Source organism: Pleurodeles waltl, chromosome 6, assembly GCF_031143425.1.
Source record: "Pleurodeles waltl isolate 20211129_DDA chromosome 6, aPleWal1.hap1.20221129, whole genome shotgun sequence".
In the NCBI taxonomy this organism is placed as follows: Eukaryota; Metazoa; Chordata; class Amphibia; order Caudata; family Salamandridae; genus Pleurodeles; species Pleurodeles waltl.
Genome location: NC_090445.1, coordinates 239008271 through 239026070, shown reverse-complemented (window position 1 = coordinate 239026070; position 17800 = coordinate 239008271). Strand labels below are relative to the sequence as shown.

At 43.9% G+C, this 17800-nt stretch overlaps 1 protein-coding gene across 2 annotated transcripts in view; it reads right to left on the bottom strand.

The window, feature by feature from the left end:
• Window positions 1-8153, bottom strand: part of MRC2 (mannose receptor C-type 2) — a 761492-nt gene extending 753339 nt beyond the window's left edge. Inside the window, exon 1 of one of the 2 annotated variants that reach the window (XM_069237988.1) lies at window positions 7857-8153. In XM_069237988.1, coding sequence (XP_069094089.1) covers window positions 7857-8127 — 271 coding nt within the window. In that variant the 5' untranslated portion in view covers window positions 8128-8153. The remainder of the gene's footprint in view (window positions 1-7856) is intronic. The other variant, XM_069237989.1, reaches the window with a different exon arrangement.
• Window positions 8154-17800: the final 9647 nt, after the last annotated feature.

The following is a 17800-nucleotide window of genomic DNA, read 5'->3' as shown; positions in this document are numbered from 1 at the left end:
CACAGGGCATTCCAGCTAGTGGAGTTGCCCGCCCCCTCCGGCCACGGCCCCACTTTTGGCGGCAAGGCCGGAGGAGATAATGAGAAAAACAAGGAGGAGTCACTGGCCAGTCAGGACAGCCCCTAAGGCAACCTGAGCTGAGGTGACTCTGACTTTTAGAAATCCTCCATCTTGCAGATGGAGGATTCCCCCAATAGGGATAGGAATGTGACCGCTTCCCCTTGGGAGGAGGCACAAAGAGGGTGTAGCCACCCTCAGGGCTAGTAGCCATTGGCTACTGCCCTCAACACACCCCTAAATTCTGTATTTAGGGGCTCCCCTGAACCTAGGAACTCAGATTCCTGCAACCTAAGAAGAAGAGGACTGCTAAGCTGAAAAACCCTGCAGAGAAGACGGAGACACCAACTGCTTTGCCCCAGCTCTACCGGCCTGTCTCCCCCCTTCTAAAGACACTGCTCCAGCGACGCTTTCCCCAGGGACCAGCGACCTCTGAATCCTCAGAGGACTGCCCTGCTCTAGAAGGACCAAGAAACTCCCGAGGACAGCGGCTCTGTTCATCCAAGACTGCAACTTTGTTTCAAAGGAGCAACTTTAAAACAACTGCGTTTCCCGCCGGAAGCGTGAGATTTGCTACTCTGCACCCAACGCCCCCGGCTCGACTTGTGGAGAAACAACACTTCAGGGAGGACTCCCCGGCGACTGCGAGACCGTGAGTAGCCAGAGTTGCCCCCCCAGAGCCCCCACGGCGACGCCTGCAGAGGGAATCCCGAGGCTCCCCCTGACCGCGACTGCCTGACTCCCAGATCCCGACACCTGGTAAAGACTCTGCACCCGCAGCCCCCAGGACCTGAAAGATCGGAACTCCAGTGCAGGAGTGACCCCCAGGAGGCCCTCTCCCTTGCCCAGGTGGTGGCTACCCCGAGGAGCCCCCCCTTGCCTGCATCGCTGAAGAGACCCCTTGGTCTCCCATTGATTTCCATTGGAAACCCGACGTGTGTTTGCACACTGCACCCGGCCGCCCCCGTGCTGCTGAGGGTGTACTTTCTGTGCTGACTTGTGTCCCCCCCGGTGCCCTACAAAAACCCCCTGGTCTGCCCTCCGAAGACGCGGGTACTTACCTGCTGGCAGACCGGAACCGGGGCACCCCCTTCTCCATTGAAGCCTATGCGTTTTGGGCACCACTTTGACCTCTGCACCTGACCGGCCCTGAGCTGCTGGTGTGGTAACTTTGGGGTTGCTCTGAACCCCCAACGGTGGGCTACCTTGGACCCAAACTTGAACCCCGTAGGTGGTTTACTTACCTGCAAAAACTAACTAACTCTTACTCCCCCCAGGAACTGTTGAAAATTGCAGTGTCTAGTTTTAAAATAGCTATATGTGATTTATTTGAAAACTGTGTATGCTATTTTGATTATTCAAAGTTCCTAAAGTACCTAACTGCAATACCTTTCATTTGAAGTATTACATGTAAAATTTGAACCTGTGGTTCTTAAAATAAACTAAGAAAATATATTTTTCTATACAAAAACCTATTGGCCTGGAATTGTCTCTGAGTGTGTGTTCCTCATTTATTGCCTGTGTGTGTACAACAAATGCTTAACACTACTCCTTTGATAAGCCTACTGCTCGACCACACTACCACAAAATAGAGCATTAGTATTATCTCTTTTTGCCACTATCTTACCTCTAAGGGGAACCCTTGGACTCTGTGCATACTATTCCTTACTCTGAAATAGTGCATACAGAGCCAACTTCCTACATGGTGGATTCATTATCCTTGAGCATAAAAGACTATACCTTCTAACTGGTCATTCCTAGCTCCACAAAGCGAGTTCTGTGTACCAAAGGTCCAGAAAAGACATTTCATAAGTTTTCTTTTCTCTACTTATCAGAGTTTTTGTTTTTTAGAAGTTGCTGGCTAAATACTGGAAGCCTGGTTGGATGTCAGTCTGCGAGCAGGGCACAGCCAGGCCTACACAATAATATGGTACCTGCGAAGCGATGAACTTGCAAAAGGGGTCCGTCCACAAAGTAGCACTTGCGTTCGGTGTCAGTAAAATATATTTATTGTTTCAGAGAACAGTAAATCTACATCGACGTGTACTCGCCATGGTTGCCTATGTGCCTGTAGTATGTTCCCAGAAACTGTCGCTGCCACCATGGACGGACAAAGGACCAGAGGATGCTGGGCGGCCACCCTCCTTGCGGCTATCCATGACCAGGCCTGGCCTCGGTATCACTTGCAGTTTGAATTGGGGGTGAGGTTAAGTAAAATGATTAGATTTCAGCTTGAAAGCGCATGACTAGACAAAAGCAATTAAAAAACGATGTGGTGTTTAGATGCAGATGTTCAGGGAGCTCAGACAGTTACAGAACCCACGTACGGCTACAATGTACCTCTGTCCTATACTCCGACTCAGTTGCAGGCCTGCCAAAAGTTACTCATACCAACACAACACAATTTGTAGTTATGCTGAAATCCAGACAGAGTAGTGATTTAGGCACATACTTTCAATATGTTTATAGCTGACAGCCTTGGTGAGGTTTAGGTCATCCTTTAAATGTATTGAAGGAATAAACCTGCCAGACCAATGAAGGAATAATTCTGCAAATGTCCTCAAACTGCCCGTTCTGCTATTGCTCTTTTCTCCTGTTAAGTCTGGCTTGCTCGTGCTGTGACCAACCATTTGAAACATAAATTAATGTCGGTTTTGTTTCTACCCAGATGAATTTTACTCTCTCACCTGTAGTCTCTTGATCTTCGTGTATCATTCCATCTCCTATAGAGCTTGACTTTCAATGCTCAAGGGTCTCAGTTACATCTGAAAAATACACTCGGTTATCAAATGCAATGCCTTATCTCATACCTATATTGTGTATGGGAAATCATTTCCTTTATTTGCAGTAGTTTTTTTGTAACGTTTATATCTAGAGTCGAGTATGTCATACCACTCCACCCAGTTTAATGCTATTGTCACTACAACCACAATAACTGCATGTGTGCGTGCACATGTTGGCATTCTTTACCATTGGCTTTGACAATTAATGTTGTCCATGTGTATTCTCGGCTCAGTTTTCATAGGTCAGCTGATATTTAAAGGCAGAGCCTCAAAGAACAAGACGATATAGGTAGTCGTCAGCATAACATTATCCATTTATAGGGTACTGTAGATAAAGCAGAATGAGTTCAAGATGCAGCCTTCACTTTGAAGTAGAAAGAAGTTGATGAAAACAGTTACAATTCAACTAAGTTGTTAAGGACTCGATGGACAATAGAAGGCCGACATGGAAGGTGTTTGAGAGAACCAAAAACGAGCAGTTGCACTCAATGGTTTAAAAAAAGGATTTACAAACAAACAGAGAGCAGCCCATCGATAAATCGAGTACTCATGCTATTCGTTGTTGTAAATAAATCATCAAATCTTATTTTTGTATTTTGCGGGAACCTTTCTTTTCAAGCACACCATTAAAAGAGGAAGCAAAGCAACACCTGGGGGCACTTAACTGCTTAGCCTCTGGAATGCAAGGGTTCTGCCAAAATATAACTAGTCACCCATCACATCGACAGCCCTGCCTGCTGCTACCTTCCTATGCGATGCTAATGTCTTCATTGTGTTTTCCGGACAGCAGCATAATCCAGATACATTGATTGTGACTACATTTTTTGTGAAAACTTTTAGCAATTAATTATAGGTGTGGCAACTATTGAACAGGAGACGGTAACCATTTATGTGGCACACAAACCAGAATGAACCAAACCTTGATTGGCCGTTTTAATATTTTTCTTTGTGAAGACTTGATGGCCAAATGCTAAATAAAATGTGAATTACATGTTGGCATAGCTAAATAAAATGTGAATTACCTTTTGGCATAGCTACATAAAATGTGAATTACCTGTTGGCATAGCTCCATATTTTGACCTAGTTGTTTATGGATAGACATTTCAACCATAGATAGTACATGGTAGATACATTATGTAAATGTAGGTGTGCATGGCTGTCATCCAGTGTTATTTTGTTTTCTAAAACGACACACAGAATGGACATGTAAACACATATCACATTAATCACTGAAAAAAATGAATTGGGGTATTTATGGTTGTCTCATAATGTCAGTAAATACCCACAAATATAAAGAAAACACAGACATTCAACTGAAGAACTTTAGTCGAAGTGACATTAAGGTTAAAATCTTAAGTTCACTGACAAATCCCTACTTATGGTCAGCTACTTCAATGCACTTCTCGTTATCTCACTGTCATTTACCACTGGTGCCCCGGGGTCACTATTTCGATAACTAAGGTTTCTCCTTTTAAGCATTTGACTTTTATAGGGTAGGGAGGGCAAGCAGTCAAGGCTTACTCTACGTGGTGGGATGGGTTAGAAACTCAGGCCCAGCATGACCGAGTAAAACAGCACTCAAGAACTTCAGTGGTCAATTTGTCCCGGAGCTCCTATGAAGAATAGGAACTTATACACAGGCAGCAACAATAAAGAATTGACATGTAAGACACGCAAACAAAATAAAAACAGAAGGTGCTAGAGTTATGACTCCAAGCACATATATAGCAGTAAAATTCAAGGAGGTATATGTTCAGTTAACATAGATGCCAGAGATCTTGCAATCAGAGGTCACGGGCCTTGTGCACAATGATGGAGTGGATATATACCCGTTAGAAACAACTAGTCTTCAAGTTTCGGCAAAGTGACTTGTAACAATAAACTGAGGTTATGCGCAACATTGTCTCCTTGGTATAAGAAACTCCTGGGAACAGTATATCAAAAATGGCTGATCATTGACAATATTTTCAAGTTAGGAGAATCGCAAAAAGGAATTACCAGACTCTGGAACTACCAAACCTAGGAACTCAACTACACCTAACTTGAAATTAGGATTTAGATTCTGGTTTCAACAGAGACTTATATCAGGTTATCTTCAGAAATGAAAAGGCTAGATGGATGTTTAAATCCATTCCAAAATCAGGACAACCAATCACAACTTTAGTAGAACTGTTCTGGCTAAAGAGGAAACACAGCTTCCCCTCGAGCATGGTGGCAGCATGTACAAAGAAAGCTGTTGGGACATTGCAGAAGATATGTAAACAATATTAACCATTCCTTTTTAAGTTGAGGAGGGACTTGTTACCAATCTATTTATGTAACATCTGCAGTTGAAAACGAGAGTTAATGGGCCTTACAGCACTAGACAGCCAAGGCAAAAGATAACTTGAAGCCTCTGCACTACCATCTCCAGCAGGACATCAGCGAGCCTATTAACACAACATGTTTCCTAACTCATCAAAGAACTCCATCCATTCAAGGAGCATGACATTCAGAAGAAAGAGCATATGAAGCACGTACTTTGTCAAATATCAGAGGTGTCCAAAACAACCATGGCCAGGATCAGACGTGGCCAAAACACGTATAGTCAGAATCAGAGACATACAAAATGTACAAGGCCACAATCAGAGGCACACAAAATGAACGAGGCCGGTTTCAGATGAGGCCAGGATTTTCAGGCCCACAATGAGATGGGCCCAAAATGTGTCTGACCTCATTCTCTCAATGCCACAATCAGTCCCTGCTACACCCTTCTTGGCAATAGTTGGTCCCATTGACATGCCTCTGTTTCAAGTTCTTACTGAAAGTAGGACCTCAAAAGCTAGACCACTCAAGGTAAGGATTGCTCATGACCAGTCCACTTTATACCAGAATCCATTGCAGTCAAACAAGCATAACCAGAATCTGAAGTGGAAACACATTACCCAGAATCAGAATAGAAAGATTCAAAAGCATCTAGGCACAAAAATCAGATATGGCTAGACTTTCCGGGGTCACAATCTTTCAGCATTTGCTGTATGAAAATCAGTCTTCACGGGTTGAACTCATCTCTGCCACAATTGGCCCCAACCAGACACCTCTGGGTAGAACTCTTCTCGATCCAAAGGTCTGGGGCAATATGGGTAGGGTAGCATCATGCATAGCGATGCCAATGCATTGGACTATTGATGCCTATCATGCAAAATGTATTATTACAAACTTGACATAATCAACGTACCAAATCACACTTCACGATATATAATCTGAACTAAAATTCTTGATTGTAACTAGCTCTGATGAGTTTACCAGGTAGCTTGTCTACACATTATGTACAATCTACATCCTGTGATAGCCAACAACCCAGTACTATAAACGAGCAGACACTGTCAGCTAACATGTACCTGTACCCCTTTGATTTGATAAAGAGAATACCAGCAATTTTCAGCAGCGGTCCACTACTTTTAAATGGAGAGTATCTATATACCGGAGAGGCAAAGAGGTACTCCGGGACAGTGAGTAATTGCACATAGATATTTCATTTTCAAGCACTGTTCATGAATCAGTCAACCCAGGACCATCATCTACTTTCTGACAAAATGAACTTTTGTGGTATCTGCATAGGGCAAACCTAGCCTAAAGGCAGTGGAGTACTGCAGGGGCTCAAAGGCAAAGATACAGTCAGTGTGTGATTGGAGGAGTAACAGAGGTCCGATAGTGGACGTGGCCAGTTTCTGCGCTATGGTGTAGTGTGCTTTAAAGAGGTGCTTCTGGAGCGCTCCTGAACTGGAGCACTGTTGAGGCAGTATTGATAATTACTGGATTTCGTTCTAGACCTTGCTGGAGAACGCTTGTTGCCTTTGCCTCCTTTCTGTGCATTCTTTGCCTCCAATGTGAAGCTTTTCTGGCCAGGGATGTGCCCAGAGCCACTGTAGGTGGTGAGTTTGTCAGGCAGATTTGCAGGGTTGCTGGAAAAGAAAGGCTCGTTTTTTATATAATGGTCTCATCTGGTTTCTAAAAGCTGAATGCATATATACAGTGACGAGAAAACTGGGGGTTCAATAATCTCAGCTTCCCCGGATCATACAACGTCATCACGTGAGAATCCAGAATTAGAACTCGACGCTATGTTGCCCAACTTAACCTATTTTTTTAAATGCAGTCTTAAATAGCGCGAACTCCACCCGAAGGTATTGGAGCACTTTACATAAGCACCAGTTACGTTAAAGAAGAGCACGTTCATTTTTTTGGTAGGCGCACGAAGATAAAGTGATTTGCCCAGAATCACCGGATATTCAGCCGAGAATGGAACCTGGTTTCCCAGCTCCAAGGTCGGCAGCTCTGGCGGTTACCCCACAGCCTCACCAATTCCCACATCACCACAATCCTTAAGTGCAGCTTGACAATACTAGGAATTTCTCAGCTCGGTCTTCAGTTTACACAGACAATACTCTCCGCTACCACGTAGCGCTTGCTACGGCCCTTAGCAGGATCCGAGACACCGCAATATTAGTTTTGGAATCACTAGACCGAAAGACTGCGTGGGGCTGGGACCCGGTATAATTTTGGAGAAAACGCAGTTTTAGCTGGTTTACTTTTTGGTTGAAAAGAGTACAAACATTTGAAGTAACCCTACATATGACTACTGCTCTGTTCGCTTTATGAACTGAAAAGATTTATTCTATGTGCATTATAAACACAGAGGTAGGGAACAGTTTTAAATCGACCACTCCAAGTGCCTGATCTCAACTGCTCCCCCACCTCCAAGTAAAAATGATCCCCCGGCACATCTGTTTTCACTCAGAGCGCTGCTCCTTTCTCTCCTCACGCACACGCACTACACAGCTCTATTTCCTTTCCAAAAGAAGGAAGCTGAAAATAATGGTAAAATTGGAAAATAGGCAGGAGAAATCCATAATTGTGCAAAGAAAGATACAGATGCCAGGGGCTTAAACCAGCACCACCTCCCCTCTTTCTTTCCCCGCTCCGGACTGTCCGGCTGCAAACAAGCGGGCAGAACTGGAAGTTTCTTCGCCTCACCTGGGTCTGCCGAGGCGCTGATGATGAGGAGGCAGAGGGCGCCCAGGAGCGTGGCCCATGGGGGCGGGGTGTGGGGGGTCCGCCCGAGGTGCATGCCCACGGAGAAGTATGACGGGTGGCGGGGGCTGCGTCGGCTTATCTTCGCCCCCGTAGCTTGCCCCGCTGTCTCCTTCTCGAGATGGAGGGCTGGAAGGAGGAGGAGAGGCCGAGATGAAGAGTGTCTGTGTGCGGAGTAAATGCCAAACATCCAGGGGAGGGGCAGACGTTGCATCAGCAGGGGCAGCCTCCCCCCCCCCTGACTTTGTGGGCTGGACACTGGGGGAGGAGGGAGAGACGGAGCGAAAAAAAAGCGGAATTCTTCCAAAAAACTTTTCCTCCTCCTTTCTAGTCTCCTGGCGTGAGGCGGTGGGTTTCTTAAATGGGCATACTTTGACCGAACATGTAATCTTGGATTTGGGTCCACCTCTGGTTTTCATTTCATTTACTAAGGAGCCAGTTCGTAGTTTCGTGCGGTCTCGGGAGGAGATGGGGCCTAGAGGCTAGAGATGCAGACTTAGGAACGGGGGAACCAGGTTCGACTCCAAAACATCCTGTGATTTTGGTCAATTCACGTAATCTCCCCGTGCTTAATAGAGAGATGCTCACATAAAGAGCTCTAATTAATGCCCTTGGGAAAAGTTCGCATTGCATAAAACTTCAAAAGAAATCCTGGACGGACTTCACCTGTGGCTTGCTTTTACTCCAATCACACAGTATACCTAGGAAGCAAGTTTGTAGCGAACTGAACATGTAATATACTCTACGTTTACTGAACTCATACACTAGGATCGTAGCCTCTACACTAAAATTGTGTGGTGCACTCCACTGATGGAGCATTTTCTGCATGGTGCAGTAGAGGTTGGCGAATGATGGTGTCCTAGCAGAGGTTAAGGATTTTCTAGCTTTGCTTTAAAAGGACACAGAGGCGAGAATTATGCTTCTCAATCTTTACTACTCAAAAAAAACAGCAGCAAATAAAAAAACATTAAACACAGAAAACACACTAAATGAGGCTTTGAAACACACCTCTCTCATAAACCACCACTAGTAGTCCAACACAGTCTATAAACTGGCGAGGCACGATCTGGCGTCCTCTTTCTTTGTAAAAGTTCAATACCACTCTCAGACCAGATCCGGAAAATACCCTCCTGGATGGCTTGAAATCAGCAGACTGCCATTTCCTGCCAAAAACGAACTCGGGAGATCCACAAATCTATACCCCTTTTTGGAATCAGTTTCAGAAAGAGAAAACAATTATGAGACTCATCTAATACAACAGGTAAACTCAAGGGTGGGCAAATATACCTTCATAATAATGCACAGTATGCCATTTTTTATTTACTGGGTGGGATAATCCTCTCCTCTGTGTCCTTAATAGAATCTAAAATTCTTAATGCAAAGCCAGACCATTTTGTATTCTATGTCAGGACCGGAGGTTCCGATTATGCTGGTTCAAAGCTGATCTACCACTAAATTATAAACATGTACTACTGGCTTATAATAAAACATTTTAAACATGGAATCACTAGACCAATTGACGGCTCTAAGAATATCTTCTAGCCTAGAACCCAAAATAAAAGCTTTTGACACCATAGCACCTTGGTGGAATGAGCACCATATATGGACATATCAGTGCCTTTGCCCACATTTACATTACCCACTGAACTCAGCGGGCCAAAGTGGCAGCTGAAACCGGTCGGAAAGGTTTTTGAATAGATATCAGAAGAGGTCCGAGGGGATCCATTCTATAACTAGCAGTGCGTTCCTCATAAACCTTTAAACACTTAACCACACAGATTTACATTATGAGGAAAAGCAGGATAATCAACAGAAGCAGACATGCATTTTGTACGTTTAGATATAAGAAAAGAAACTCCAGAAGGAGAGAATAACCTACCTGCTAGATTTAAGGCTTTCACTTCTGAAACTCTGCGACATGAGATTAAACATAACAGCATGGTCAATTTGGCCGATAATTGTTTCATTGATAACAGATGACTGTCAGACCAATTGCTCAAGAAGGCTAACACAATATTTAAGCCCCATATCTGTGAATAACGTGGCTTGGGTGGATTCCCCACTCTGATACCTTTAAGCAATTTACATACTAGGGGATGTTGACCTATAGGTTTTTATTTATCTATGAATGTCCTGCAGAAATAGCTGATCTAAAGTCATTTACTGACCTGTAATACAAGCCTGATTCTGCGCATTTGGACAAAAAGTTTATAATGTCTTTGATCTTGGAACCCACAGGATCCACCTCCCTTCGAAGGCACCAACCCACCCACTTTTTCCATGCCAGAGAGTATCTTTTGTGGGTGGATGGAGCCCAAGCTTGTCGTATAAAAGAGGTAGCTGAAGACAAAAGGCTTTGCACTTGTGAATGTCTCCCGATATCTTCCAGGCCATGAGAGACAGATGCCCGATAGCAGAAGGGGATGAGTAGATCCCACAGGATCCAGAAGGAGCTGAGGAAAGATGGGGAGCTGCAGAGTTAGAGCAATAGAGAGTTTTAGAAGAGATGGAAACCACGTCTGACTCTTCCACACCGGAGTGATAAGAATCGCAGACGCTGTTTGGCGTCATGTGAGCACCGCTACTCTTGGTATCATGGCACACGGGGGAAAGGCATAATTCATTTGTATTGACCAATCCTGTAGAAATGTGTCCATTGCCATTGCAATGGATCCGGTCTCCAGCTGAAAAACTTTGGAATCTGAAAATTGAGACGAGATACAAACAGGTCCACATGGCACGGACCCATCAAAGGCATAATCTTCAGAAACACAGAAGAGTAAAGCTTCCAATCGCTGAAATCTATCAGGAACCAGGACTTCCAATCTTCCGCTAGATTGTCCTTGCCCGGAAGAAATTCCGCTATCACCATGATCTTCTGAGCTAGACATAGATGCCAAAACCCTCTGACAATATTCACCAAAAGGCGTGACCTGGTCCCTCCCAAATGATTGATGTATCTCACCGCAGACACATTGTCCATCCTCAGGAGAATGCAACAATTGCTCTTGAGCGGGAAGAGGGATCTGATGGTGACCAAACCCGCTAGGAGTTCCAGAAAATTGATGTGGAACCGAAGCTCCTCTGAAGACCATTGACCTCCTGTTGAAAACCGTCCGCACCTCGCTCCCCAGCCCCAACGACTCGCATCTGACTCTATCACAATCTCTGGTGACCCTCCAAAAATGGCTCTGCCATTCCAGGCCTCCATATGAGAAAGCCACCACTGGAGTTCCTCTCGGGTTTCGAGAGGGAGTGGAACCAGATGATCATATAAAAAGCCCTATTGGAGATAGTGAATCTTCAGTCTCTGTAAGGCCCTGGGAAAACTAGTGAATCGATGAAGCAAGAAGACCCACAATCCGTGCTAGGGATCTTTGATCCATCTGATTCGATAATGTCACTCTCAATTCCCCTCTTGATCCACTTCATTTCCTGGGAAGGAAGTAACAATTAAGCTTTCACTGAATCCACCTGGAATCCCAAGAATTCCATTTGCTAAGACGGTATCATGGACGACTTCTTGTGATTGATCACAAATCCTAGAGCCTGAAGAAGAGAACCCACCCAATGCAAGTGAGTTAGTAACAGGGACTGATCTTGTGCCAGGATAATCATGTCCTCTAGATATATAATCAGGCGAATACCCCTCCCGCGAAGGTGTTCCACTACAGGTTTCAATAGTTTGGTGAACACCCACAAGGTTGAAGACAGGCAGAAGAGGAGTGTCAGATATTCGTACCAACTGTCCCTCCAATGAAACTGAAGAAATCTTCTGTGGGAAGAGACTGTGGGAACCAATAAATAAGCATCCTTGAGATCCAGACGGACCATCCAGCCTCTGTCCTGAAGTAGATCTCGCACAAGATGGATGCCTTCCATCCTGAAATGGCGGTACCCTACAAACGGATTGAAATTTCTGAGGTTAAGGACTTTTGAACCAGGAAAACGTTGCTGCAAAAACCCATCGGATGACGGGAAGTTAATGTGATAGCTTTCTTTGCAAGCAGATCTCGAATTTTGTGCAATCTCTAAAGGATTTGTCTATTTGGTTAAAAAGGATAGGAGGAGGAAGCACAGGTTGCAGAGGGGTGGAAGTTAGCTCTATGGTGCACCTTTGTACTGTATTCAGAACCCATACATCTGAAAAAATGAAGGCCCAATTTTGAACAAAATACTTTAGTCTGCCTCCTAAAGGGATAGAAGAAAAAGGAAGGTTTATTACCCACGGGGTGTTGTCAATGGCTCTGAAACCTCTGACGGACCCTCCGGTGTTGCAGTTGCGTGGGCCTCTGTATCTGGAGGGGTAAAAACCCACTTGTGAAGGCTCCTGGGTCTAACCCATACATCGTGAAAAATTTCCCTTTGAAGGACCTTGCTGGTATCTTTAGCCAGTCGAACGTCCTCAAAATCGACCAGCCCTTCCAAAAAGGGGGTTGAACATTCGTTTGAGGGAAGAATGAGACTTATCCAAAGATGTGAAAGTGTTCACAAATTTTTCAATATCCTTCACAAATCGGTCCCCAAATAATTGCCCCTCAGCCAGGGGACGTGCTTCAGCTGAAGCAAGATTCACCAATTGCAGAGCAATGTGTAATAAAATGGATTTCATTCTTTTGAATGCCAAAGCACAGTTCGCATTCCCCAAAAACCAAATGGCTCGTTGAGTCCACCCGGCCAGAACCTCTAGGTGGATAGTTCCTGTTTCTTGAGCTGAGCCTGAAGGGCTAATTTTAGAATTTTAGCAAGAGGTCCTGAAATATCCAGGAGCTTGTCCTGACAAGCCCTGAGAGCTCTATCTATCCTTTTTTTCAGATCTTTATTATATTTCTTGAGGAAAGTCACCATATTATTATCAATTTCAGGGGTGACCACAGTTTTATGAGAAAGATCAGGGTTAGGACATTCAGACCTCAATCTGGATCTGACATCTTTTTTAAACCCATTGCTAATAATCAACTGCATACAATCTGCCACCGCAGGAGCTGGGGCCCAGTCAGATGATCTGGGATGATCCATATCAGAAGGTTCAAAAGTGAAAGGAGAAGGAATAGCAGAGGAGGAAAGAAGAAGAGTTAGAATCAGAATCCGCAGGGGGAAAAGATAAAGGAGTAAGAGGGTGATAGGCATTAGCATAAGCATGTTTAGAAGTAGAAGGCTGAGAAATATGGGCTACATTGCTCACATGAGTCCAAAGTTGTTCAGCTGAGGGAATAGATAGGGATGAGGTATCTCCAGAAGGAAGAGAAGGCGCAGTAGGCCCTGCTAAATCATCTAGTCTTTTGGACAAGGGTTGAGGGCAGACGAAATAACTTTATCTAAAGATTTCTGCACTGAGGAGTCATTAACCTGTTCAAAACAGGGATCAAAGTAATAATTCTCATCAGGCCCATACATTTCCAGGCCTTGTTCATAAGATTCGTAATCTGACATGATAAATGTCACAATCAATTCCCCAAAGGGAAGCTCTATACAAAGTTCTACTGCAAAAATATTTGCTAACCAATTATTAATTATTGCAGCCCCAGCCTTCTTTGGTCAGGGGCGTCAAAATCAGAATGAAGCTGCACCAGTCTTTAACAACAAGAAAGTCTTTGAAAAAACAAAGCGGTCTGACAGAGCAGGATCGTTATCCTTATTAATCAAACTCCCCCGTTATTGCAGCCTGGGGCCGGCGTCACTGGGCGTATGAGGGAAGTTGACAAAACATCACTTCCCCTCCCATATGCCATGCGCGAGTATGTAGCCCAATTGGGCTATACCATGCGTCTTGCGGTGAGCTTCAACTGCAGCGAACCGGAAGTCAGGCAAAAGCTGCCTGACCTACCGGTCACAATCAGTAGATGAAAGAATTCCTCGAAGCCTCTGAGGAGGCGAACAATCGCTCCAAAAGTGGAGAAACAAGTCTGATTTCCCGCCAGTGAACGCAGAAACATTCACCGACAGGGAAGCAATCAAATGGATTACGACGGGCGCAGCACGCACCCAGATGCGCGCCCAAGAAGAGGAGCGCGCGTTACCAACAATAAGACAGTACCATAAATACAAGAAATAATCCCATAAATACCGAGTATACACAATATATAACACCTTATGTGAAACAAATCAATGAGGTGGGGAGGCACTTACATGATTGCGGAGCAGCAAAGAAAGAGGGAGTCAGATTGTGCCTCTCCAGTTTCTAGACTGTGTTGGACTACTATTGGTGGTTTATGAGAGAGGCATGGCTCAAAGCCTCATTTAGTGTGTTTTCTGTGTTTATTGTTTTTTTTTTTTTATTGGCTGCTGTTTTTGGAATAGTAAAGATTGAGAAGCATAATTGGAGTCTCCGGTCCTGACATAGAACTAACATGACAATAATTTACAGTATGACTAATTGGCTACACAATGAAAACCCAAATCAAAAATATAATATTACAAGTTAACACTCAGGTTAATGTAAACAATTTTCAAGAAAATACTCTAAAAGTACAAAATCACCATTGGAAAGCTGAAACAGCGAAATAACTGGATCCTAATCAAGTAAGACATACCAAATATTCCATAACGGCTATGCATAATAGTAATAGGAGAATTTGGTGTTAGAAAAACAATCATTGGTCATTTCTCTTACAAATTAGGTCAGCTCAAAATCATCTAAGTAGACTTTGCTAGGGGCAAGAGAAATCCTCCCTGAACACTTGTCACTAGTTGACATGGGTCAGACTACAAAACATGGGACAAAATGTAAACAGCAAATAAGGGACAAAAAGAACCAGGGCATCTGGGGCACAAAGGCTTAATTAAAGAAGGCATAAAGTAGGTAAAAAGGGAAGGTGTCAGCATTTCAGAAGCTCAGTCAAGTGTCTTCTTATTGGGTCAGGTAAAAGTCGAAGTCGCTCTCAGCAAGCATTGGGAAAGTGTGGGGCAAGGGAAAAAGAGGTCTGTACCTCTCCAAGTCAAAGGGAATTCTGTCTACTGCCTCAAATAGATTAGTTAAAGTCCCAGTTAATATAGTGATTAGTCCATTTGGTATCGCCCAAAAATCACGCAATCACGTGGTGCTGCCTCCTCATGTTGCACAACAAACCTTGCAATACTCTTCTGTGTTCCCAAGACCATCCTGGGAAGTTAGCTGTCCCTGGTCTCCTGTACATCTTTGCAACATCATGAATAGAAGCAGTCTTCACATTCTTAGTATCTCCATGTACCTTCTCCAAGGTTGCTTTCTCAGATCTATGATTAAGACAATAGCACATCTATTTCCAAACTAACATTTCTATGTGAAAATACCTGCAATGAAATGACACGTTAGCAGATATGGAAGCAGTTTCTCACGTTTATGGAATTTCTAGGCCTACAGCAGTCAGGCTAACAGAGAACTAGGACTGCTAATTTAATTCATTTTACTCTAAGCATGTTTACTTTTGCATTATAAAATGTCAGTTACATTATCATTTAAACTCCATGTTACAGTTAATACAGAACGAAATAAAACTGTTAATACATGTAAATGAATATGATGAAGAACTACACCTACCAACATCCACCAACAACATTAATGCACACGTTAGGAAAATCATTATAATTTTAAAGGTAAATACTCCCTGGTATCATGAAGACGGTTATTGAATCATAATCATCAGTTGCATTTCAATTAATATAGTCATACCACATGATACAATTTCCTAACTCTACAGTGAATGCACTTCAATGTGAACTTCATGTGCACCACTTGACATTGTTTTAAAATCAGTCCACACATTATATTATATTTTCATTATGGTCACATATAGATCAACATTGAGATGTCAAAGGTAGGAGCCATTTCTCAGCTGCACCAGTCCCCCTCTGATGGCGAACCAAGCCATCACATCAATTTATAACCCCTCATATCAATGAGACAGATCAAAATCTCAGAGGTTGATCCAAGAAAGATCTTCTGGACTCCTCTAAGTGCTTAATGTCATTGTAATAGATGTTTTGTCTATTCCAAAGTTCTAGTTCCTCCTGTTTTCTCCCCTTTTCAGCTCTCTTCATCTGTATTCTCTTTTACCCTTGAAAGATCCAAATACAAGTAAAATATAGGGCAATACAGGGCAATGATCCGCACAGGTCTCAAGATACTTCCAATTATACCACTACCTAAGTTTCCAAACCACCTTCCAACTGCTGAAATCTACTACCCATAGCTTCCTATGCACCAGTTGCCTCTAACTTTTTCAGATCCTCTTTCAGATTAGTGATGTTCTTAATGTACTTCTTCAGCTCTTTACTGTTATCAGGGATGAAAGTACAATATTGTTGAACTTTCGAAATCTTACAGACTCCGCCCTCCTTCGCGAGAAGGATGTCTAATGCAAGTATATTTTGTAAAACCATGGATCTTATGGTAACCATCTCCATATCAACCAGCAAAAAGGCACACACAGTACTAGTAGATAACTTATCTACAATAATTGACAACTTTCTTATCTTCACGTCATTCAGGATCACTCCTGCAGAAGGAATCATTGCACCAAATTGTCTCCTACAGCTTCTGCAGCACTAGCTCCTGTCTTAGTTCTGGGGATTGCCTTTGAATCCCATACAGGCTCATTGTAGGAAGTTGGCTCTGTATGTACTATTTCAAAGTAAGAAATAGCATGCACAGAGTCTAAGGGTTCCCCTTAGAGGTAAGATAGATAGAGATAATTCTAATGCTCTATTTTGTAGTAGTGTGGTCGAGCAGTAGGCTTATCAGAGGGTAGTATTAAGCATTTGTTGTACACACACAGGCAATAAATGAGGAACACACACTCAAAGACAATTCCAGGCCAATAGGTTTTTTATATAGAAAAATATATTTTCTTAGTTTATTTTAAGAACCACAGGTTCACGATTTACAAGTAATACTTTAAATGAAAGGTATTTCACTTAGGAACTTTAGGAACTTTGAATTAGCAAAATAGCATATACAGTTTTCACACAAATGGCAATAAACTATTTTAAAACTGGACACTGCAATTTTCAACAGTTCCTGGGGGAGGTAAGTGTTTGTTAGTTTTGTAGGTAAGTAAACCACCTATAGGGTTCAAAGTTGGGTCCAAGGTAGCCCACCGTTGGGGGTTCAGGGCAACCCCAAAGTTACCACACCAGCAGCTCAGGGCCGGTCAGGTGCAGAGGTCAAAGTGGTGCCCAAAACACATAGGCCCTCATTCTGACCCTGGCGGTCGGTGATAAAGCGGCGGCCAAGCCGCCAACAGGCCGGCGGTCTAAAATATGCAATTCTGACCCTGGCGGGAACCGCCAACACAGCCCGCCAACTTAACACTCCGACCGCCACAGCGGTACAAACAAACAGCGCGGCGGTTCCCGCCAACAGCCCGGCGGCAGACAAAGTACCGCCCACCCTATTACGACCCACCAATCTGCCACCTTTTCCGGGGCGGGAGCACCGCCGATAAGAACACGGCGGAAACAGACTACGAACGGGAAAACGCTCACCTCTACGCACTCCACGCGAGATTCCGGCAGTATGGAGCCAGAGTTACAGGTCATCCCCGCACTCCTATTCCTCCTCATATACCAGGAGCACGCCCGGCGGCGCGGAAGACATCGGTGAGTACTGCACCTACGACACAGGGGAGGGAAAAGATTACCGGCACACACCCACCCACCCACACCCACTACAACACACACATCAATGCATTCCCACAGATCACTGTCACAACCCACAAACCACCCCCCTCCGAAATAATGCAAAGACCAAAAGAAGAGATCATAAACGGGCAGATATATTGAAATATGTACGCCATTAATCCCAATAAATAAATAAACTATGTACAAAATATATACAGCTACTAAATGTAGTCCAACCACTGTCCGTGGATCACAGGGGTCCTGTGCAAAGGGGCAAGGCCCAGTCC